Source organism: Loa loa, assembly GCF_000183805.2.
Source record: "Loa loa unplaced genomic scaffold supercont3.20, whole genome shotgun sequence".
NCBI lineage: Eukaryota > Metazoa > Nematoda > Chromadorea > Rhabditida > Onchocercidae > Loa > Loa loa.
The window spans coordinates 474,188-498,966 of NW_018108200.1; the positions used below are offsets into that span (position 1 = coordinate 474,188).

Genomic DNA, 24,779 nt, shown 5'->3' on the forward strand with positions numbered 1-24,779 from the left:
TGTTGCTGGATAAAATCTACTGCATTTTCTTCGTTTTATATTTTTTAAACTATAATAAACTGACGTATGAAAAAATTACCTCTCAGTTTTCTTTCTGTTGTTTCTTATAATTCGTTTGTGGAGAGCCTACCGCTATTTCCCATTCTCATTCGACCTCATACTTTCCCCTCACTATCGGTGGTCTATTGTTTTTTCCGGATCAGCTTAAAATGAAGGAGGTTATTTGTTTCAACAAGAATCGATTGCGGAGACTTATATGATAAGCATAGTGCTACTCTGATATCTGGCTTTAGTGTTAATTTGTTCAGGGTTTTTTCAATTCCAAAGAATTTTCAACTATGTTTCTGGTGAAAAATAGCAGCAGTATGAAGTGAATGTCAAAATAAGTACCTCTGGTTTGAGTTGACCTTATTTTGTTTGTAGGAAAGATTCGAACGCTTGTCAAAGACTAAATTTTTAATGACTTCACACTTTAACAGCTTCCCAGTGTAATTTCTCATCCTGAATAATTTTATCATTGTTTGACGAATTCATCAAGGACGATATTTAGTTATAGTAATAATTTATGGTGTATTATAAATGGTCGACAAATTTATCTGATTTCATTCAATTGGGTAATGCCACTTGCTTAAAAACATTCACGGAAATCTGTTATGTCTACTGGAGGCTTATTGCTGAACATTAGTACCATTTTTAAGATATGGACACGTGGTCTGTTCTCAGTGTGTAGAATTTCAGGACTGACATCGATTATGTTTGGAATTTATCATCAATCGATCAATTAAGTTTTTGTATTAATGCATAAGACTGTTCCTCAAGTAGTATCCATCAGAAGAAAAAATAAGGACCTAACTGATGTACAATGCTTGTTGACTGTTCTTGGGTGGCAGAATTTTCGTACGTAATACGGTTAAATTCTCCTTAGTTAGTAATTTATGGAAGCGTAATCTTTTTGACATTCGGACTCCGAAAACCTTTTAAATGAAAGCTGTGCTGTCACGAAGGCGATATTTCCTCTTAATTATAATTTTTCCATAGCGCATCTACGGTCAAAATGCAAACTTTTGGATATTAAATAAAAATTTGCTTGTATGCGTGCATTGCATGTTGTTAAAATGTTTCATGTCTATTTTATTTCTATTAGTGTTTTATGCTTTCGTTTTGGTTTTTATTTGGTATGTTCACTTGAACCTATACACGAAGTAGAGAAAGTATCAAACTAAAAATGGACTTTTGCCTACCAGGGTTCAACATTTTATCAGAGTTTATCCAGAATTTGAAATTACCAAATGTGTTATCAAGACACCTTCGATAAACTCAATCTTGTCCACACCGGTTGAAAGTTTTTTTCAAGTTTAAGTTGTTTTATTTCTTATTCACTCCATTGTTCAATTTTGGAAGAATAGAATGCACTATTGAAGCGAATTCATTAACATACAGCTGGATGTTATAAGGGGCTGTATCTCACTGAAGAATGAAATAATAAAAGGGCTAGGATCGAAGATAAGAGCTTATATTAATCACAGCGGGAATTCCAAGGCTTTCCTGACATTAATATATCTGGAGTAACTAAAGTTTCCACTTATTTTTTAGTAATACTGTCTTATTTATTTCTACTACTGACTCGTTGTAACACACAAATTGTCTAAAAACTACCTTAAAAAGCTTTAAAAAATTGATGTTAAAGATTTAGGAATCAGTAGTTTCTTTTTATGAACGACTGTGGGTAAAAAATTAGTGTTTGTGCCGGCAATGCACTTCTGAAAAAAACCTTTGCTGCTTTTTTTTCAGTTCTTAAGAACAGTTTCAGTTCCTTTGCTGCGTGACACTCGCTGGTGTATTACAACATGTCAACCTTCGCCATCTTTTTTTTCGTCTCCTTCGTTGACGCTTCAGGCGTATGGATAATTTTTTCGTTTGAAATTTTAAGCTTTACATTTCCTCATTTCCAGAATTGGTTGTTATCCGTATATCAAATATCATTGCACAAAAGGACCACGGAGAGATCTTAGCACTGAAAACTGTTTTTATAAATTTATTGCAGTTTTAAATTGCGGTAAGTACTTTTTCCACTTAGACAGTGACTCTGGACTATATGACACAGTGAATTGAAACGATTTTAAGTATTCTTCATTCTGAATAGAGTGAAGATACAATCTTTCACTCGTGAAGGCCTAAAGTTTTAATATTCTGGTAATGTTTCATAGTTTTTTTAAAAATATTTCTATTAAAAAATTTCGATATTTTGTGGTTTTTTTATTCAGTGGTTTTATTTAAGTTTGATTTGTAAAAATATTTTGCAGGACTGCCTTGTTTTCTGTACGGATTAACTGCACAAGCTTTTATTCGACATACTGATTACATTGTGGACCAAAATACGGGTCAGAAAGTTGCAGTTAAATTTTTGCTTGAAGAACTTCATAGCTGAGGTAGGTTTAGATCATTAGAACTTTTATTGTTTACATTCTTTTTGCTGCAGAAAATTCTCCATTCATTTATTATGTCCGTGCGTGGAAAACAAACTCATTTTTATGTGAATGTTTACAAAATAGCTCCTGTTGTATAGAAGTTTGTTGGAGACATCTAAGCAATAACAACCTCCAAAGCTGGGAAGCACTTTTATGGGACTTTTCTCCCTCATTGGTCTGCTTTGCTCCTTTTTCTAGTTCTTTCATTTAATTTGTTTCGTATCTCATATTCTAAAATTTTATTAAAACAAATTCTGAAAGAAATCTTTACATCTGCTTTGTTTATGTTTTCAAGCACAAGCATCGGTAGTATGAAAGTTTTCATTGAAATGATTCTTCCTCCGTCTTCTTCTTCGCCTTTGTGGAGGAAAGAGGAAAGAACTGTTTTGTAGATGGGATTAGGCTTTTTAAACGATTTTTTTTATGTCAGGACCTTATATCCATTCAGTCTGCAACAATTTGTGTCGATGAATTTTTGCGTATTTGCCGGTGTTTTTTACTGTGAGCTTCGTGAAGGCCACGCGCATAAGAGTATTAAAATGAGGAGTGATTTAATTGCTTGGAAGGTTCAGTACAGCGTGTTATAGTTAAATAGAACCTCAAAAAATATTAAACAGGTAGTCGCTTTGAGATATGACTAAAAATCATTGTCTCAAATGAAGTTTTAGTGTCAGTTTTCAAATACAACTTTAGTATCAAAAAATAGTATGTGTCTGTGTTAATTCAGGAAGCTAGAGAATTTGGTTGTGAATCTATTTGAAAATTAATATATATTGTTCAGCAAATCTATGCATTTCTTGTACTTTTTATATATGTTTATATTCCTATATCTGTTCATTTTTGCTTTTGTTTAGGTTGCACGAGATTGCAATTACCAGATGCCTTCTCCATCCAGTCCATTAGAATATCGGCCAACCCCTCATCTTGTTCTTATCATTATTTTCATTTTCTTTCCACTCATATATTTATGTGGTCGACTGGCTATCACATCATGTTTTATATTAGCATTTGTCCTTAAATCCATGTTTTCACCAATTTTGCATTTGTTTTACGGGAATGAATTGATTCCCTTACCACGGATCACTCGATATGTTTCACCAGTTCGAATACTGACAAATACGATGCAGGAAGTACGGGTAGAACAATCTTCGGATGAACAGGTGAACACTCACATTTGGCTATTATTCTTTCGTTCCGCATAAAATTAGCTGAGCACTCTGTTTTTGGAGAGGAAGCTTTTCGGACATATTCCTCATCTATTTTTGGGAATGTTCATTAATTTGTCACTTATCCAAAGCGGATTTTACGGAAATTGTGATCCGGCAACATAGTGTTGTTTTAAACTTTTTTTTTTTTTTTTTTTTGTTAGCTTACTGATGAAAGCGATAGGGAATGTGAACTAATCAGCACTGATGACTTTATCGAAGCGCAACCTAAAACTTCAACTAATATGCAAGCCATCCAATCTTCCGACCTAGAGATTCAAACAGGCTTGTCTTCACCAATTTTTTTGTCCTGCAAATTCAAAGTTTTATTTCGCTGGTCCAGTTTTATATGATAACTTGTCTTTTGTGTTTCTATCTTCTGGCTTCTTCGATTCCCTACCCCACGAAATAACTCATCAATTTTCGTTAGTATCGCTCGGGATCTTAACAAATTTGTTTTCTTTTTATTCACTAACACTAAGTTGAAACTGGCTTGATATACTATTATGGCATCATCAAGTTTGATGAAACCTTGTTTTATCTCAGGTTTCAAATGACTTTCAAGTTTATGATTTGTTTGTGCCCTACAAAACATTTTAAAAAGTTTTGCAGTCCTGAATATTTCAGAAGACCTGCATGATTCAGAACATGATTCTGGTAATGATGAAGACCACTCCGCATTATCCGTGATCTCAACAGCGACAGCTTCCACAGACGTGATGGAAGCGGGAAGTATGCCAAATCATGATAATTTTAATGGAAGTGTGCAGTGGCATCGAGATAATACTTCTTAATAAATAACGGGTAGGAATAGTCGAAGGCAAATCAACAGTGTGGTGCTCCTATTAATTAGGATTTTATTGTATATTTGTCTCTCAGAAAGCTTTAATAAGCTCTTGTCCACTTTACTGAAAGTAATTTTCAAGTTTGCAAAATACCTGATTAATCTTTTGCTGATATATTTATTATTCATCAGTACAGATTTCTTCTGATTTTATTTCCGATGAAATGTCTTCAACGGAATGAAGTGTTTATTTTAACATTTCAGAAAGATAGGTAATTCCTTCCAAACTCTTTGAGTGAAAACGCGACGGATACTCCACTCATATGTATGGATAAATGAAAAATTCCATGATTCCACCTGTATCGCTCAACCGTCTAGCAGTTCCCATCTTTTTCGTTTCGTGATTGTTACACTTTCACACAGATTGTTCCAGCTGAATTCCATTCTGTCCGGCAGTTTTTAGAAATATAATGATCTCTTTTATACGATGTAATGTTTCCTGATAAAGATATTATTTCGCATGTTGTCGCGACTTAAAACCGTAGAAGGGGTAAAGAAATGATTTTTCAGTCTAAAGTTGAGCTCTCACAATATGGAAGTAGCGCAACTGTAGAGATCTCTGTTCTCCTAGCTGGATTTGTGATTGCACATGCTTGTTTTTAAAAAAAAGATGATCTCATTATTGATTGCTGGAGAGGAAATGTTTCGGTTTTGAATCCTCAGTTGTTATAAAATGTGAATCTTTTATTTTCTACAGATGAGACATTGTTTAACCATTTTAAAAATACGAATAAATTAATGAGATGGAATTCGCCTGAAATGAAAATTCAATAACGGGGTAACTTCTATTGGTTCTAAAGCCTTATTCCATAGTCATGAGTTTCGAGTAGTCTCAGACTTGCCCTGTATGTCAGGAAATAAAGTACGGTTTGCAGAATGGCTGTTGGATGGCTGGCCGATTTCCCCAACAGAATTCCTCGGCGATGGGTGCCGGTGATATAAAGATCCATTTTATATTCGGAGGACGTGGAAGTGGAATACTTCCCACAAATATGTATTTGGATTAGCACTCACAGTTCATATAAAAAATAACGCTGTAGGTAAAAATAATGAGGAATATAAATCCAAGAAGCGAACCAAAAAACATTGCAAATTAAACCAGGAAAGGAAAAAGTTCAAAATCTAACAAAGATGAATACGGTTCGGTGAGAGAAAAAGTAAACCATGCGGAATACGAAGTCGTGTCAGAGAGGAAACAACACAAGTATATAAAACTTCCATCAAAATTACCCTAAAGAGTATTTAGGCACAGCGGAAGATGGACGGTCAAACTGTTTCAGAAGGAATATACGGAGAGCTATCAAACAAAAATAAACAGATATAACAATCCTTTGATGTAATCAACTATTTCCTGACCACCAAGTTTGGATTCACCATAAAAACGATCCACGAACGAGATCGGCACTTCTCCTATGCGATAATTTAATTTGCTCGCACGAAACATCATTTCCATCTGGAAAAGATAGTCAGTACTTCTTTTTTGTTAATGTTTTAGGGAAGAAACGAGATTAAAGTCCAAAGTCGTGTTAAGAAATAGTCTAGAAAGTTCTAATGGACACGAAATTTAAATTAACCTGGAATACATATCCTTTTGAAACGCTGTCTGCAATCAACCTTGCCAGAACATCCTTACGATACAGGCGAAAAGAACCAGTTAAATCAGAAACTCCGGGTCGAAGCAGAAACTAAAATAATAAAGCGGAGACTGTAAAAGTGATGAATATCCGTTTAAGAAACGAACCTGAGCTAAAAAGTTAGCACCACGACTGACGAATTTTCGTCTGAGATCCCAACCCGAAACACCACCGCCTCCAGCATAACGTGTGCCCGTTACAATATCATACTGAAAATAACATGATAAAAGGAAGTACGGCTTTTTAGAATATGTCGGAAAAAGCCGAAGGGAATTGTAATACGTCCAAACAGCTAAAGAATTTGCTGTAAAAACCATTTCCGTGATAAAGACTCATCACATTATACAACAAATATATATTACGTTTTTTCTATATCTAAAGTGATGAGTCTGTTATCTAAACTCAATCGTGTAAAAATGTCTTCTCCTTTGATATTGAAATTGCACACATTAACTAATTTACATGCAAACTATGAGAAAGCTTACGTCTGGTAAGACGACTGCCAGCAATTTCCTCTTCGTACAAAGAGATCTAATCTTTATGTAATTTTCTCTTGCAATTGTGAAATTATTGTTGGCTTTGTAAAGACTTTATATGGAGCTATTCTCTTATCGTAAGCCCAACCCACTTATGAGCAATATAAAGGCACCAATAAACGCATTCTTGGCATTCTTAAAGAAATCTTCTTGGTCGAAGATCAAATCAGCATCTCCTCTGTCTCGCTCAACTCGAGGATTGCTTGTGTTTTTAAAAGGACCGGATCACCCTATTCTACCTTCTCATTTCATAATCAAATACTATTGTATTATAACAGTCACTATACGTCTACTAATGAATAAACCTTTCCCTTGCTATCCAAGACATAAAAACGAAACTTCCCCAACACAGTACATTAGGTTGAAAATATTTACAGAAATTTTGCAATTAATTTTGCATGGTCTTAACTATCTTCACAAATACTTATAATAAGTCTCCTTTCCATCACAAATAATTCTGCTCCTAATTCTATCACAAATAATTCTGCTTCCAAATAATTCTAATTGGTAAAAAAGGTATTGCGGCTGACATTATTGCTTTCTTCCGGCAGATTTACGCCTGGCTATATAATCTGACCAAATATACTGCACTGAATGATCATACGAAACTGCAGGAAGTCTGCCGCAGATACTACAACTCGTTCAGAGATGTCTGAATAAATTTTAATTACTGTAGAAAAGTAAGCGCCAACGTTTTTACGCTGCTGCAATTTGATCATTTCAGGAATGAACTTTGGATGATGAGATAGATCAGCGTCCATCAGGATTACATAATCACCTCGAGCAAATTGCAATCCATGAGCGTAAGCAGTTCCAAGACCTAAAAGTAGAAAAGGCATGCTTTATTAAACATCATAAAATTGAAATGATTTGACCCAATTTTCCATCTTAAGTTCTGGAATAAAAATATCTGAAAGAGATTTTACTGAGCATCAAGTAATCGATGCAATATGAAAATGAGCCAAACATACCTAACTTCCTTGCTCTAGGCCTTAAAATAATTTTATCGCTGCCAAATTCATCTTCTAGTTTCCTAGCCACATCCATTGTTCCGTCTGGGCTGTTGTCATCGATGATAACCACCTTTAAAAATAAGCAGTCTTAAAATTGTATAGTCCCAAGAAAATTATAAAACATCCTAAATCTGCAGAAAGTCCCTTACACCACAAAAAAAAAAAAAAACGGGAAAATACCTCATAAGAAAATTCAGCCTTTCTCATATATTTTTCGATGAGCCAAATACATACAGGCAAATTCTCTTTTTCGTTGTACGTTGGCAATAGGACCGTATAATTCGGATGGCTTCCATCTTTCGACATTCGTGGATTTTGGTGCAACTAAATGTCGATTAATATTAATGCCAACAAGCTTGAATAGGTTGATCACCGACCGATATAAGTGCAAAGGTAATATGAAAATTGTTCTGTAAAAATTAGAACTTCCAAAACTCTCAGTTTGTATTTAACCATTACAATATATCCAACATTTCCACGATCAACTCCTGTCATTCGGGTAAGTTCTGCAAACGCCTTACACTATTAGGAAACAATAATCAACTTTTAAAATGGTAAAATATGTTTAAAAGCTTTGACAAGATAACCATCTCTGCTTACTTCTTTAAATCAGCGTCTCCTGATAACTCTTTACAAAAAAACCACTCACTACTTCCCAAATATTACCTTAAATTTCTCTACAGAGTATGAACTGCATCAAAAAAGTTCGTGCTTACGATAGAAAGGAGAGCATGAAATCAATCGCTCTAGGAAACAGCAACTGCTGCTCTTCAACAAATATGTCGTTTTCCGGAAAAACGGCCTTCGAAAAAGGATGACAGCGCAGACCGTCAGATATAATGGCAAAGACATGAAGACCAACTTCCACTATTTAAAAACAATTACCATTAGCAGTTCATTATATTCATAAATCAGTTTGAACAGAACTTTAGTTTAACTGATAAAAACATGAATTTTGCTGTTCCCAACCTCAACGATGAAAGCTGGAATTTAGAGAAAAGTGCAATCACTGCACTTCGCAACAATGAAACCAAAGAAAAAAAAAGATCCAAAATGATGACAGGGATGAGCCAACGAAATTGTTATCATTCCTTGGAAACAGCAATAAATGTAGGACAAATTAGGAGACAAAAACTTCTGGAAAGGTTGAACATGTATAATAATATCAAAAAATGATGCGAGCAATTCTTTCTGTGAAAAAAACTAATAAAAGACGATATTTGAATTCACAAAAAATTCTGTTTACAAACAGTAATAATCGAATAATTCACGACAATACAACATCTGGAATTAATGCCAGTAAATCTTAAAAAATCGGACGTTTTAAGTTTGTCAAGTGTGAAGATAAAGTATTTTTATTCACAATATACAAGCCAAAGTCTCTGTCTTCAAGTTAAAAGGTCATATTGGTTTTGAATGTCCACAAGAATCGATAAAAGTTCGTATGCCACTTTTCCAAAAGTTCACTTCGATGCACGCATTACTAATGACCAGAAAAACATTATTTTATCGAACCAAAATGCTGCATGCTACTTACGGTTTGTTTGAGCTCTTCCGCCATAAATAAATGTACTCGTCAGCATTAAATCTTACGGTTTCCCGTCTCTTCTGAAAATTAGGTATTTGATGTTAATAACATAATCTGGAAATGTATTGTAGTTTCAAACCTGGATTTCTACATGAAAATTTTCTTTGAAGAGAGATGGGAAAATAGTATTGAAAATAGAAAAGATCCTTACGACTAGTAGTGCTTTAGTCTTTCAGACATTACGATGCGCAAAGTTGAGAAATTAAAAATACGTTCCAGTTTTGCAATTCAAAAAATCCATATGAAAACTTTATAGAAAAGGAAAAAAATATAGCAATAACGTTGCTCCTGAAGACTCAAAGTAAAATAGTTTTTCAAACTGTGTTGTTCGTCTCACCGTGAGTTTCTTAGTTTTATGTCGCTTCATTTCTAAGTGTCGACGTTCTTCATCTGTTAAAGTATCCATGTTAAAAGGCATCTGAATCAAATCCAAAGGTTCCGCAGCTCGTATCTGAACTGTTGATCCATCTGGATGGAGCAGCTGAACAAAAGAAACAAATTTGAGAAATCATGAATGACCAAACCATTATTTACGATATCACTATGCCAATATATCAAGGTAAGAATCCAGTTTTAAACAAATGAAAATTTGAATATGCTGTCAATAAATCGGTGTCGCTTGTAACAATTTAATATTTCGGAACAAAAAATGCAAAAAATTACGGTTACGTGATACTGCCGAATATATTTGGCACGCTTTATTCGAGAAATGGCTGCGCGATGAGCATTGAAACGATCTGAAAATGAAGAAAATAAGAGATATACGTGATGAAAGAGGGATTTACATTGTCAAATAGTTAGCAAATCCTGGTACTTATAAGCAGTATAACATGCGCCAATCAATAAGTAACAAAAGTGACATCAGAAAGAACAAAATTACCTGAACGATAGAAAGTTTTAACAGTGGAAAGCAGAGAAATCATTCGGATGGATGCCGCATTCCTCAGCAACTTCAACATCTTAAACTTCGATAGAATTATTTTAAGAAAAGGATAGGAAGAGAGTTGGAGAGAGATATAAAACATACTAACAAGGACACTTGACCTCATCACATATTGAGAGAAAGTGTAGCTCAAAATGAGAACAAATGATACCTGGATTCCTCAACACTTTACATATATCGTTGCAAACTGTAATGTCAAAGCATGTATGAGGCAGAAACGAAGAGAGCAGAAGAATAAGGGAAATTTTGAAACAGTCTAAAACAAATAAAAGGTAGCGCCGAGATAAGGGCAGAGAAACGGGAGGGGATGAGAAATATGGTATACCTGTGAGAGACACAGCTGTATAAGGATTGAAAAGGGGAGAAAGTGGATGCTAAAGGATAATAGAGGATACATGGGAGAAGTGAGAGATGACCCTTGTCTAAGGCTTCTTGTCAGAGTATCAGGCAGAAGGATAAAAACAACGAACTGACAATAGATTTGCTCTTGAATCGCATAGATTTGTCGTGTGTTAAAGATAAGTATGTGTGGTCCAGTGGTGTAGTGGTTATCACGTCTGCTTTACACGCAGAAGGCCGACGGTTCGAACCCGTCTTGGATCAGCATTGTTTGATGGTGTAGTCAAAGGAGTCCGTTCGCTTTTAATAACATTCAAAAGTATAATAACTTATTGCTTCCCTAATCCAAATATGATGAAAGCTTGTGCATGTTTTAAAAATATTACTGTTATTTCGGATTAATTCAACTTCAATGAAAAAAGGCATAATGATTGACATTGGCCTAACTGGGATTGTGGTCGTTGTTTCCTTCCCTCTTCCATTCATTAATAACGCTCATAAGTTGTCATTCTAAGAGTGCAGGTGTACGGTGCTATCAGTGATAGCGTACGTTCAGTAGAATATTTGAGTTTCTTCATGAGAAAACATTTGTCTCCAGACTTCAGGCAAGCCGAGAATCGTTCCGATTGCGGTAGTAATTCCACAGATTTTCAAAAGTTAGAGTGAAAATAAAGAATTTCCTTAATTTGATTCTCCCTCTCCCGACTTTGATCTTCGACTTTGCGATAACTAAAGACTAAAATGATTGTGATATTCCAACTTTGGAATTAAAAAAAGTAGAATATTCGATAATTCAATTCAATTTATTCGACAAATATGCAACCAACGGGTCTAATGTAAAGAATAAAAAATATGGTCGAAGTGGGTTTGAACAAAAGCCTGAAGCTATTGGATTACTTACTGATCCAAAAGTGATTGCACTATGTCTTGTCATAGCTGAACATTGCATTTTTCCTCGATCTGGTTCTGGCATGGTAGTGGGTGTGCGAACTTTCTCCTTACACTAATAAACATGAGTCGCATGTGGTCGACTGTATTTCTGGACGCAGTGATGGAGTTCTGGGTTGTGGGGGTAGAGGTGATTGAGTAAGTTTTGGTTTCGTTGGGGTGGGGAGGGTTCGTGTTGGGATTTGGAGGTCAGGGGTACTGTTTAGGTGATGGGAGGGAGGTGTTGTTGCTATCGTTCGTTACTTCCCACTTCTCGTTACTTACTGCCCGATTATATGTGTTCTTCACTCTTTTTTTGATTGTTTTAGCTGCCTTCTTATTAACAATCCATTGTTTGACCTTCTGATCAGCGGCTATTTAACCACTTCCGTAATGTCATCCGCAGTCTGTTTTAATGAATATTTTAACGATGTGTTGTGCAGAAGAAGTAATACTGATTCATACCTGTGACAGTTATCATTAATTGTCGATGTTGGTTGTTGGGGAACTTGTCCGTAAAGATTTTTCTCTCTTTTTGAATTAATCATATAGCTTTGGACGTAGAGAGCAAATCAGTTAAATATGTCAATTCAAACTTATGTACATGTGTATATACATATATACGTATATACATGTGCATATATTTAATATATACCCAGAACCCCTAAATATGTGTTTTGGAGTAACATATCTAACTGATTAGGCGATGCACTCGTTGTTTTGCATATTCGAAAAATTATCGTATTTTATGTCAAAGTTTTCAGTATTTGGAACAAGCAACAATTTTTAAAATTTGAAACGTAATATCCCCAGGTCCGAAGGTGACACAATTGCAATGTCACAGTTTGGCCCAAAGAATCCAGCCGCTTGGGCTCGACCACCAGGTAATTTTCGTCTTGTATGTTTTATTCGACTTTTATCAAGGTTTGACTTTTACTTATAGAATTTAAAGTTTGCTAAATGGATGGCAAATACAGTGCTGGCATTTTTCTCGCATCTAGAAATATTATCTTTGGCAGAATTTTTGTCTCTTTATGTATTAACACCATTAATTATTGATTATTACAATCCATTTGTATAAGGCAAATAACTTTTACGTGTTAGTAAGAAGCAGTAGTCTTGCTGTGTTATCGTTTGGCGTTAATTATCTCTACGAATATACAATGTATGATGCAGTTGTTATGCAACATTAAAGTTTAGTTTTTTAACAGTTGTCGAAATTTTGGGGAAAAACTGATTGGCCAATAATATAAATATAAATACAAATTAACCTGTTAGGCTGTGTATTCACTTTCTCGAACAGTAACTGATTATTCTTTATGAGGGTTTTAATAGTGGTTAAAAGAGCAAGAAACAAATAGCACAATCTAACTTTATTTTGAAAATAAATCATTCTTGACTGTGACATCTGACTTTCGAATAGTACTGGAATTTAACCGTTCATGTGGTGATACGAACTTTCAGTTCAAAATTAGTACTGCTGATTAAATCTTTGCAGGAGCTAATCAGCAGCTCAACGCTGGTCTATTCCAGAACCCACTAATTGGTGCACAGCCGTTTGCACAGATGGGTATGATCAATGCTGCTGCTTTCTCTCAGCAAGCAGTAGGTAATATGGGAATGAACCTGGGTATGCTGCAAACGCCGTCACAAACAATTCGAATGCAAGCTCAGCAGCAGGTAGCCAAATTTCTATTATTTTGATATTTTATATCCAGGCACATCGTACATCGTTTCGACATTAACAGGCTAGTTAAAATCTCTTACTGTGTGCAGTTACTTTATTCCGGAGGTTGACCTTAATGACATATTTTTTGAAGAGATTTGTTTCATGTTTGATAGGCAAATACGTCCATAATTCTTAATTCATGTTAGGTTTGCTACATTAAAAAATCTTAATTTTTCAAGGAAAAACTAAGTGCTCTACATTTTGTACTTCATTATTTGAATAAAATGTAGATCGAACCTTTAAAGATTTGGAAGTTCAGTATTTTTAATTCTTTCCACAACATTAGTGGAGAGGTAGGTTGTAGTTATGAAAGCGATGTGTTGAGGCTTAGTGAGATATAATTCGGGAAATTTGCAAAAATGCTATGCTGTCTACTGGATTCACGATGACGCTGCTAATAAATGAGACGGATTGGATGATGGTTACCAGTGCTTTTTTTCATATTTTCTTTTTCATTTTTATTTTTTGAGTTACACAGATGAGTGAGTCAACTTGCTAAACTAATGCTAAACTACCATGATGAGTGGTTGAAAATAACTCAGTATGTTCCTTTTATCAGTTACATTTTATTGCGGTAGTGCAGAATTTTCAGCAAAAAAACCGTACATTCTCGGGTGTGGTTACAAAAATGCACGACAATTATGGGTTTATTGATGACGATGTTTTCTTTCAAGTAAGGTATGTATGAATTACGTACTTTTCTATAACACTGGAATTCTTCAAGATTCCTTATGTGTATGGTTTTTCTTTGTACACTAGTGTTGTTTTTTTATATAAACATGTTTTGTTCATCGATTTTCGGATACGTTTGATTTTGCTATTTTCCTTCTAGAAATCCATTATATAGCATAAATCAGAATAATTTGGTATCGAAGTAATGCTGAGGGTTTACTTTGAGCCGGCTTCATTTTGAACATTCGCTGTTGTTAATATAAATTTGTTAACTTGCAAACTCAGTCATCAGTCGTAAGTACTTCGTGTTAGCCGTCTCCCCGACTGTATTCGAAAAATAGAAAATAAACAGGCACTATAAAAAAAATTACAAAAAAATGAATTTTCTCTTTTTTATTTCTAAAATTTTCGATGGTTGTTTAAAAATTCCTCATATCACAGTTAAATTTTCAGTAATGTTCGCGGTGCCTTACCTCGAACAGGTGATCGAGTTATGGTGGAAGCATCATATAATCCTACTATGCCGTTTAAGTGGAATGCATATCGAGTTCAGTTAATTGGCGATAAAGGTGGTCCAGGTGGTGGTGGACCACCAGCTCATACACCTCCAGAACGTGGCCGCCAACCTATGGCAGGCCGTGGAATGATACCTGCTGAACAGAGTTGGACGGGGAAAACTCTTGAGAAGCCACAAACCGTTACTCATATGAATGACTCTCGTTCACGTGACTTCCGTGCATGTAATTTTTCGAATCTGTCAAATATGTCAAGAGGGTTTTTAAACCCTGTGTTACTTTTCTGAATCTTTCTAGCTTGAATTTTTTGCCTCTTTTTTCTGGATAATTCACACTATTAAAATGACTTTCTTTTGTTGACTTTCTCGTTGTTTAGTTATTAAGTCAAATTCTGAGTTTCTAGCGCCACGTTCTCGTACACCAATTGGAGTAGGCCGACATCGTTCTCCTCGAGGTGGACCATGTGGTCCACCGGCACTGGTACAGGACATAAGACGTCTGAGCCCTCCAAGACGTATTTCTCCACCTCGTGGTCTTGTACGACGATCACCTAGAAGGTTTGTTCTTTATTAATGTTGTGTGGTTCACTGGATATGCAAGAAGATTTTTGAAAAGAAAAAAAAAAACTTCTGTGGAGTCCATAAAAATTTACACGTATAATTTGAAAATTTGGCTTAAATTTTAGGAGGTAAAAATTAGCGGGACTTTTTTTTTTTCTGGATAACCATTACTTAAGGACATATTGATGAGAATTGGATCGAAGGTATTGCATATACAACTTTTTGATTTTGCGGTAGGAAATACGCTCAGTTATCAGAACTGATAACTTCTGAACTCTTGAACTCAACAATTTTTTGTAGAAGTCCACCTCGTGACTACTCGAAAGGTCCAGTGAATCGTGCATCTCCAAAACATTCAACACCAGCACGAAAACATGAAGGGAAGCGCGAGCATTCAGCAAGTGTTTCGGGACGTAATCGATCTCCTTCACAGAAACATGATCCAAATACTCACGATAGTTTATCTCCCCCTCGTCGACGTGCGCGCATTATACCGCGCTATCAGTGTTATATTCCGAAACCACCAATTCTGTAGGTTTATTTTTTGTAGCCTTTCACTTAGCTGTTTTTGTTTCTTTTCAATAAAATTAGGGAAAAACTTTCAGAAGTCGACTTTATATACCTTAATTCTTAACGTCCTTTTTTGGTTTTTGTTCTAAGCTGTGATATAACGCATGTATTTAATGAAGAAATGGGACGAGGCAAACCGTAATGCAGCTGCGTAAACGTTATCCGTTACTCTACATCCCATCAGATTTTTCCGATGTTAGCATTGAATGGCCAAAAACTACACCGATCGAAAATCCGATATCGGTTTCCACGGCGCCCATCACTTACCATGTTTTGCATAGGGATATTGATTGCCCAAGTGAAAACTTGCAAGCTCTGAATCCCCCAGATGCGGATTACCGGTTTTCTGTTAAGGTTGAACTTTTTTTCTACTTAATTGATTTTCGAGTGTCACTGCATCTAATATTTCTCAGAAAGCTCAGTTTAACTTCTTCCCAGAATAGATTTGTCTTGCAATTGCTTATCAACTACGTGCTTCATTATCAAAACTTTTTTAGTGGATAATGTCAGAGTAGCTTAAATTTTTTAGGTTGTCTTAATGAGTCATCAAGGCCTATCATTGGTGCACCAGAAAGCATTTGGTTTACAAGTTGACGGTTCAATTGATGAAAACATTGATCCGGCTTCGCTGAAACGTTGCATCAACTTTGTTGTTGGTGAGCATTTCTGCTAAATTTTCAGCAAATGGTATAAGTCAATCATCTTTATTCGTTGAAAAGACGAATAACATAAATTGCTAAATTTATCAACGGAATTTTTTATAAGATTAAGAAGTTATTTTCCTGCTTCGATCTTTTATTTTGATTTTTTGCTGCTCTGTATGTTTTCTGCCACATTTACTGGATGCCCTTTTATAGAAATATTCAATGTAGAGTTTGCATATCTTCAACTTAATTAAGGAACTAATTATCATAGAAATCCGATTGCAGGTACGCGTAACAAAGAAATGATGGCAATTGGTGGTGCTTGGTCACCATCACTTGACGGCGATAATCCCGAGTCAGATCCCCAAGTTTTTGTCCGTACTGCAGTTCGGACTGTTCGGGCTTTAATTGGAGTGGATCTTTCCAAATGTCCTAGATGGTATGTAGAAGATTTCTTGTGCTCATCTTGTGACTTGCTTTTCAGTCTTGACAAATCATGAAGGAAATTTCATGTGCTGATTTCCTTTGATATTATAGGTATTCAGTAGGCGAAATTGAGGGGATCATAAATTTCTTTCATTTTTTCCCGAAACTTTAATAAAAATAAGTGCTGGAATAAGGAGCACATCACGGAAGATCAAAATAGCGACTTAAGTTGGTAAGTGGACATTTTGAGAGATGCAATTCTATTTACTATGCATAAGGCTACGCAGTATGGTGTCTTCGGTATAGTGACGAAGTAACTAAGAACCTCCTGCTCCAGTGTTCTATTTTATTAAGTGACTTTGAATTCTAACTCGTATAAAAGCTGTTTTCTTAGAATATCGTAATGCTTCTATGCGACAGTGATGCAATGGCTGAATGGGAGAAACGGCTGCTGAAAACATTTTTTTCACTTGCATGACCTAAGTTTTCAGTAGTTTACACAACTCGGTTTACACTATGCAGCTTTAACCTTTTAGGAGGATAAAGAAGCTGTGTTTGTGAAACTCTACAAAGCTTTCAACTTAACTAAGATGTAAATTTTACATTATCAATCTTGTCAGGTAGATCTAGTGTGTAATTCAACTTTTTTTTGGAGGAAAGAGAAAAGAGGAGGCATCATTGTAGTGATAAGCTGAAACAAAGTTTTGAGAAACCACTGTGAACCCTCAGGTACAAAATGGCGGAGATTCGTTACTATCGTGCTGAGAAAGATCGAATGGATACATGCTGCTTGTTTCTGCCGGACACCAGTGGTTTGATGCCCACCGAAGACTGCTATCAACAGTTACTGGCTACGCTAAAGGATCAGCTTGGGAACAAACTTGCTGCTCTAGATGCTCAAAAACTCGTTCTACCATCCACTGTAGCTGCTCTTGCTACAGATTCTGGAGATGCTGGGGAGGGAACTACAACTACGACCGAGCCAGTGGCTCAAGCTGGTGATACTCAACAGCAACTGCAGCAGGGACAACAACAAATTGATGCCAACAAGGAGCAGGTGAAACCACCTAATAAAAAAGAAAAGAAAGAACAAAACACCATTCACTTTGAATTCTTTATTTTTATCAATATTAATAATTATCTAAGCGTTTTATGTGTGTTTTGCTTGGTTTTCCATTTTCTGTTTCATTTTCGTTTTACTTTAAATTTTTGTTCGGTTTGATTCGTTCCACTTTCTAGTTCTGCATTGTTTTCCAGTAAATCACTGGGAATAAACAACCGTACTTTGTTCAGAAGTTCATAAGCACCACTCAGTTGTTCAGTGAATGTCTTCATGTATTCTTGCCTTATTATATATCGCCAAATTAAGATTTTCAGATTTAACAATTAAAACTGAGGAATTAATGCTTACCTTAGGTTTTCGCATGCTTTGCACTTTTCTAATAAAATAAAAAACATGGTAAAGCTGATTTAATTGTTGGTTATAGTTCCGATAAGTATAAAATTTCTTGGTTGATGCATTTCAACACGTGTAGGAAGTTCCACTTACCTGGTAGGATTTTTTGAAGTTTGTTGGGTCGCTTATGGTTGGCATATAGTCTCTTTTCCATGTCTCTTCCATGGGATATCAATGTCTGTTATGTTTTATCGGCTTCTTCGTTTTTAGGTGCAGGAAGTGGAAGAGGATGATGATGAAGATTTGAATCCAACTCACTGGTCTAAATTGGATATCAGAACAATGAAGGTTGGTTATCGTCTTCTCATTTTCATTTTATTTAAAACGTTCGGAAGAAATTTCAGATATCATGCACAGGAATCATGCAACATTTGCAGATAGATGTTTACTGAATGTATTCATTGACGCCTTGTTTATGCATTACTTTTTTTCTTGAACCAATCTGTTTTATTTTTTCTTTTTATTTCTCTTTATTCTAGTACAACTCTATTGTTGGTTGCTTGTGTTATATTTTGTGAGCAGAAACTGATGCGTTATTAACGTACCTTTAAGGGAGGATTAATGAATTAATGGTACAGAAAGGAGCATAAAATGAAAATATGGTTAATCCATTTTTAGGTTGCTGAATTGCGGCAGGAACTGATGGCTCGCGATTTGGAGACAAAAGGAGTGAAATCAGTCTTATGCGCTCGACTTCAAGAGGCACTTGATCACGAGAAAACAAAAGACGAAGATAAGGGGGATAAGGTGTTTGTTTACAAATATTAGCCGTAGAGGTGATGAACAAAAAATGAATTTGTATCTTTATAGCTTATGCAGTTTTTTTGTGATTTGCGTTCGCACTTATACGAAGCTATCTAAAATTGCAAATGAGGCAGCATTTTAGCTCCCATATTTGAAAATGATTGGGAAAAGCTTCTTATTGATTTTATTCAGGCTGAAGTAGCTAAAGTGAAAGAAGAAGAAAAGGAAGAGAAAGAATTGACAGATGAAGACAAAAAAGCTATCGAAAAATTCGTACGTTCCATTCAATATTTATTAAATTATTTAAGGAATGTTTATTAACGGTTATTTATTAATGCTATTTGAAGTACGTTTTCTGTAAGCTTAGTAATTATTTTAATAAAGAATTTCTCGCTCGTATTAACTAAGCTAGATAAGCGATTATGGGTTGTTAGTTCTTTCAGTTGTTGCATTTGCATTTGTTGCATATTGTTTGTTGCCTCAGTTGACATGTAAGCTTTCAAAAAAAGTAAAAATATGAAGTGATAATCTTTGTACATCATACAACTACGATTTTATATTAATTTAATTTCTAGGAAAAGGAAAAGAAAGAAAAAAAGGCTTCACTAGAACGTCATTTCACTATTCCAAAAGAACTAGGAATATTGGTTCATCCGAATCGTATGGCCAAGGGAGGAAAGTTTGACTGTAAAATTGTATCCCTTCACACAATGTTGGATTATCGCACTGAAGATAATAAGGAACATTCTTTTGAGGTACTTTCCGCGATGATGCTCTTGATTTAAATATTTATTTTAATTTTTCCCTTGAACTTTACCAACTGTTTACCCAGTACTCAAAGTTAGATCTGGAAATTTTTTTCATTACACTGTACAAATTCGTTGGAGTTTGGGTACGGTAAAATTATGGATTTCAATCAAGTGGATTCAATGAATAGATAAATTAGACAAGATGCTTAGCCTGTAATGTGAGCCTGTTCCTTTAAGTTCATATCTAGTCGTTCTCCCATAAATCCATGCTCTTCCCAACAAACTTTCATTTTCTTTCTTTTTGGTTTCTAATTTTGAATCGTGAGTACAATTCTCGAAACATAGCATTGAAGCATGAATTTTTTTCAGCTTGCAGTTATGGCAGAATGCATCAGTGAAATGTTGGATCGATCACAGGCGTTCGTTGCCTACAAAACATTGAGCTGTGCTGTGGATAAAGAGTCAGAGAAGAAACGTCGTGAAGAGGCAAAGCTTGCGGAAATTATAGGAGCGGAAGGTATCGTTTTACTTTTATGAGAATAAATGTTAGGTCTCAGGTATTTTGATCTGGATCTAAAATGAGCTTGAGATGTTTAAAATTGGTGACAATTTCTTTGTCTTCAGAAGGAACAGATAGTGCCAAAGCAGATAAGACTGAAAAGTCCGAAGAGGAGAAAAGGAAAGAAGACGAAAAAAGAGAGGAAGAGCAAAGAAAATTTCTTGCTGAGGCACGAAAGCCAATTATTATAGATCGAACAGTCTTTCAGGCTTTCGCTCACTTCGACCAGAATCTTTGCGGGTTTGTTTTAGGAATAGTATTACAGAGATTACAAGGACAACTAAATATTCCGATCCCTTGTGTACTGTTACGGTTGCTACATATTTGGAAGATTTGTTACCGAGAAGGTCGTGGATTCGATCCACATTCCAAACTGGCGATGCTAGAGGTTATAAAGATTATGAAATGCCGATTTTTCAGGTATATCTTGGAGAAAGATTTTGAGGAAATACTATTTTCCATAGGTCTGAACATTTCTCGAGCACAAGTGCAAAAGCTGCTAAAGAGATATTTGTCACGCGATCGTATAAGTTATCGCTATCTCACCGATAGTTGGGCAAACAAAGATGGCACGGTAACATACAGACCCGGTGTAATATCGGATCCACCTACTACTGAGCAACTGGCGAAGGGTAGTTTGTTTGCAGCCTTTCCGTGTTTTCGTTTGTTTTTTCTTTTGTTTATTTTTCTGCTCTGTCACTATTTTAAGCCCTCATTATATTGCTTTTCATAACTACTCGCGTTTATTCCCATTTACTGGTCAAAACTTTCAGAGTATCAAGTTTTCCGTTTGCTTCATTATGTTTTATAATTTATCTTATTGTTCAAGGTAATATGTCGAAGGAATCGGTAGATGCTAACAAAAAAACAGTGGGTGAAGCACCGGATATTAGTACAACAGGATCTGTAATATATTTGGGTTCACTTATGAATATACCGCAAGTTTTGGAGCAAGTTTCAAGGGTGGAATCTGATGCTAATGCTGCTTTACAAAAGGTCGACGTATTAGAGGCACAACTAAGTAATTGTTAAAGATTCTTTACGTATTGGAACAGTTTTTGCAAGGTTACTTATCGTGCAGTAAAGATAAATAGTGATTGCATCATAAGCATGGATTACTGATGTTGAAATCGTTTTCATTCTACAGAAGATGGTGCGAAGCACGTTCAACTACTAGAGAAAAAGAAAAAGAGATTGGAAGAAGATGTTGAAAAATATCGAAAGCGGTTGCATGACGCAGAAAAATGTTTGAAAGTTGGCTGTTATCCTCTCTTTCTGAACTTTAGAATGGTCGTTTAATGTGTCGAATTCACTGAATAGATAAGCAGTACCAATTTTAAATCTTCAAATTGATTCGTCAAATTGCAGAATTCTGTGGATGATACTGTACAGATGAAAAGTGCAATCCAGGAATTTCGACGAATCGGCGAACGGATGATGAGCATGGCTGAAAAATTAATGCCAAATCCGAAAGAAGACGAAAAGACCTCTGAAAAGGATGAGAAAGATATGAAAAAGGAAAAAAAAGATGATAAAGATGAGAAGAAAGTGCCAAAAAAGGTTTTTTATGCACTTTTTAATATGTTTTTAAATTAGGTTTTACGAACCTGTTGGTATAAGAAAATGTTGGGAAATGGATTGTTTTTGGTGCGTTAGAAATTTTAAGGAAATTTGCGAGAAAATTATAGATTTCAGAAGGACTCAGTTCCTGCTAAAGTAAACGGTGAAGCCGAAGAAAAGAAGGAATTGCAGCTAGTGGATGAAGTTGGTGGTAATGATGTTGGGGACGAACCTATGGAATCAGACGTTATTGTATTGTCAGAAGAAGTAACAGGTGACGAAGAAAAGGATGTTAAGAAAGAAACCTTGTCATCACAGAAGATGGATTCTACAACTGGAACTCTGGAAGCCGATGCTATAACTCCGCTTGCATAGAAAGAATAAATAGAAATTAAAAGCGATTCAATTATTAGCATGCTGTATGTTTAAAAATTTATTAATTTTTCAATTTCTTGAAGTATCGGTTTGGAGTTAGGAATGGGAACTGTCTTCTCTCAGTCAGTTTTCATTTGTTTCAAAACATGAAAATTTGTTGAAGAATCGCTGTCACTTGTGTTTTAATATGCTGCAGTTGCCAGTGTCGGCTTTTGTCTGCATTTTTTGATAAATTTTCATTTGTATTAGTTTCTTTATACTAACCACTTGCTTTGGACGATCCCTTATTGATATTTTTTTGCTGCTCTTTTTTTTCTGCATTCTTGCCGCTTCTCTCCTCTACACCTCTCCGTTTCAGGTTTGCAAAGTAGGATGGTAATATTGCATGAACGAGAAGAATTAGGAACTTGTTAGCAAACATTCATATTTTCTGATAGGAGAGATTCTCGAACAGTTTATATCAAATGCTAAATTTATGTGAAGGTTTTCCTAACGACAGATCAATTTTTTGTGTCATTTGTCATCAGATGATTTTAATCTACTTCGCATTGTTTTATTTCTGTTGTTAGGAGTGTTATGTGTTCCCTCATCTAATCGCAGTAGTGGCGTGACAGATTATTTCCCTATGTTTTAATCGTGTTGATAATTTTTTAATAATTTGTTGTAGCACATTTGATTACAACTCAAAATTAGATGTGAAATGAAAAAAGGAGTACAGTATTGCAGAGTATATTCATCTGACTGGAGGTGGCATTTAAAAAAGAAATATCCTGATAATGAGTTACTTGCAAAGTTGGGACTTTTCCATAATGGGCACTGATACTAAATGCGTAATAACGTGATTGGTGGACAACATGAATTCTCTCACATTATTGATCCTTATCGCATCTAGACCATCCTATTCTTGATTTTGTTAGTACCAATTACTGTCTACCTCGAGACATTTCATCAAAAATGTTGGTCTCATTTTCAACGGCTTTGGTTTGCATGAACATTTTTTTTAGCTATTTCTGCAACATTTTAGAGAATTGCAGCTGAACTGTGTTCGCAATCGAGATAGTTAATGCAAGATAATATGTAGAACGAAGAATTGGCGAAATTTTAGAGGGACAACTCTGACCGCAAACTTGGGCAGAGCTTGTTTAGCCCTGTAAGGCCATCCATCCCAGAGAAAGATACTATAACTAAATCTACTTCGCTGCCACTGCCAAACTCGTTAGGCCCTGGCAGATGAACCTAGGAGTGAAGGGCACGCTATGCCTCATCTAAGAAATCCATTACGCAGGTTGAAGGAAAAACCGAATTTTTAAAATCCTGTAACGACAGGCCAAGGAACGAAACGGCAGCTGATAAGATGCTCCGGAAGCCGCAGACCTAATCCTTATGCAGACGGTTCAGGACATTGGTTTCTCGAGATTGATTCTGAGAGACAGTCTTGTTCGGCAACATCCTGAACAACCAAGCAGTCTTTTCCAAGGACAGCAGCTTGCTCCACACGGAGGGGACTCAGGAAAGGTAGCCTAACCAAAGCTGATTTCCATCTCCACCGGGTTGGCTAACCGTGGCCAATGGGCATCTTCTGATGTAGTCGAATAAAAACAAAAAGACAGAGGCATATACCTGCCTCCAAAGGTGCATTCGGATTGAACTCGTATATTGGAAAATCAGAACGATGCGTGATAATGCAAATAGTGGCCGTCCTGAAGTCTTCTGCCCTAACTGCTCACTCTGCTCTCAGTGAAGTTCATTTCTATGAGGACGATAATCTCAAAGAACACGTACCGGCGCTCTGCTGATTAGGAAAACCCAAAATTAAAAGTCACTTTTCTGAAGTTAGCTTCATAGTTAAAAACTTCTCGCTTTCAAACTCGAGAATCCTTTCAACGGATCATTCCGACCACATTATGTCCCTACGATTCCCACTACACAGCAAGCAACAAGTTGTTTGCTTCAGCATATATGCTCCAACTTTACAAGCAGTCTTTATGGCAAAAAATTCCACACCGACCTCTGTGTCTAAAAGATTCCAAAAGGTTCTTACAAATGATAAAGTCATAATCCTTAGTGACTTTAACGCCATGGTTGGAAAGAACTCCGAAATCTGAAAAGGAGCAAGGTAGCTAGTTTTAGGCAAGCTAGTACTAGAAACTATAACGATAACGGACAGCTTCTGCTAGAGTTCTGTGTAGAACAGCAACTCACCATCATAAACAGCAGAAAGACAATGCAAATTTAATTCCCGCTTTAAATCCAAAACCGTTTCGCATTTGTGTGATTGCTAATTTACCACCATCTTCTACAGACCTTCTGTATAAGGATATCCATCGTTTCCTGTAACTATATTGGATATTAATGCTCAAGGATATTGCTTAGAGCATTTTCCTAGTACACAGGATGAATTTAGAATCAGTGTACTGCAAGATCATATTCTTCCTCACAACTTCATGTAAACCCTTATCAATATCGGCATTGGATATTTCAACGCCTATTACATCGTCGATTTTGTTTGAAGTAATTTTGTTATAGAACCAGATTAGTATATATGCATATGGCAATCCTCTCTTTTTCCATTTCATTGAGTATATCTAAGAGCGCACAGATCCAAACATTTCATGAAATCCATCAGCAATTACTTAGGAAGTAAGATCTGTTTCTCAAGTTGGATGGTATATGAATGTAATGATAAGTTCGGATACCTGTAGTGATGAACATATGCAATTGTA

General features: G+C 35.7%; 5 protein-coding genes and 1 non-coding gene across 7 annotated transcripts; 4 read left to right on the forward strand and 2 right to left on the reverse strand.

The window, feature by feature from the left end:
• Positions 1-1,944: 1,944 nt before the first annotated feature.
• On the forward strand, positions 1,945-5,008 carry LOAG_01499. Of its 2 annotated transcripts, XM_020445770.1 has the most exons (5): positions 1,945-2,056; positions 2,304-2,429; positions 3,323-3,628; positions 3,838-3,958; positions 4,301-5,008. In XM_020445770.1, exons 3-5 carry the CDS (start codon positions 3,347-3,349, stop codon positions 4,465-4,467), a joined length of 570 nt encoding a protein of 189 aa, XP_020307018.1. In that variant the 5' UTR covers positions 1,945-2,056; positions 2,304-2,429; positions 3,323-3,346; the 3' UTR covers positions 4,468-5,008. The 2 variants fall into 2 exon arrangements, with proteins under 2 accessions (XP_020307018.1, XP_020303808.1); XM_020445769.1 differs by lacking the exons at positions 1,945-2,056; positions 2,304-2,429 and adding an exon at positions 2,713-3,085.
• A 94-nt stretch (positions 5,009-5,102) lies between these two features.
• LOAG_01500 (dolichol Phosphate Mannosyltransferase family member) lies at positions 5,103-8,029 on the reverse strand. Its single transcript, XM_003137039.2, has 6 exons — positions 7,881-8,029; positions 7,659-7,770; positions 7,380-7,507; positions 6,259-6,360; positions 6,092-6,202; positions 5,103-5,970 (listed from the first exon to the last, which is right to left on the reverse strand). Exons 1-6 carry the CDS (start codon positions 8,004-8,006, stop codon positions 5,818-5,820), a joined length of 732 nt encoding a protein of 243 aa, XP_003137087.1. The 5' UTR covers positions 8,007-8,029; the 3' UTR covers positions 5,103-5,817.
• A 738-nt stretch (positions 8,030-8,767) lies between these two features.
• Positions 8,768-10,494, reverse strand: LOAG_01501 (hypothetical protein). The gene is made up of 5 exons (XM_020445771.1): positions 10,383-10,494; positions 10,169-10,247; positions 9,952-10,025; positions 9,626-9,769; positions 8,768-9,308 (listed from the first exon to the last, which is right to left on the reverse strand). The coding sequence occupies exons 2-5, from the start codon at positions 10,245-10,247 to the stop codon at positions 9,234-9,236; spliced, it is 372 nt and encodes a 123-aa protein (XP_020303809.1). The 5' UTR covers positions 10,383-10,494; the 3' UTR covers positions 8,768-9,233.
• Positions 10,495-10,761: 267 nt separating this feature from the next.
• LOAG_20013 lies at positions 10,762-10,834 on the forward strand. The gene has a single exon. It is a non-coding gene; the product is annotated as a tRNA-Val (tRNA).
• A 1,421-nt stretch (positions 10,835-12,255) lies between these two features.
• Positions 12,256-22,839, forward strand: LOAG_01502 (hypothetical protein). The gene is made up of 21 exons (XM_020445772.1): positions 12,256-12,381; positions 12,996-13,177; positions 13,810-13,904; positions 14,352-14,638; positions 14,817-14,970; positions 15,274-15,504; positions 15,663-15,897; positions 16,073-16,199; positions 16,473-16,626; positions 17,343-17,670; positions 18,280-18,357; positions 18,688-18,816; positions 19,006-19,086; positions 19,389-19,568; positions 19,932-20,079; positions 20,187-20,361; positions 20,542-20,753; positions 20,951-21,142; positions 21,269-21,375; positions 21,490-21,681; positions 21,817-22,839. Exons 1-21 carry the CDS (start codon positions 12,333-12,335, stop codon positions 22,054-22,056), a joined length of 3,576 nt encoding a protein of 1,191 aa, XP_020303810.1. The 5' UTR covers positions 12,256-12,332; the 3' UTR covers positions 22,057-22,839.
• Positions 22,840-23,439: 600 nt separating this feature from the next.
• Positions 23,440-23,852, forward strand: LOAG_01503 (hypothetical protein; the record flags this gene model as incomplete). The annotated part of the gene is made up of 2 exons (XM_003137042.1): positions 23,440-23,571; positions 23,667-23,852. The coding sequence occupies 2 exons, from the start codon at positions 23,440-23,442 to the stop codon at positions 23,850-23,852; spliced, it is 318 nt and encodes a 105-aa protein (XP_003137090.1).
• Positions 23,853-24,779: the final 927 nt, after the last annotated feature.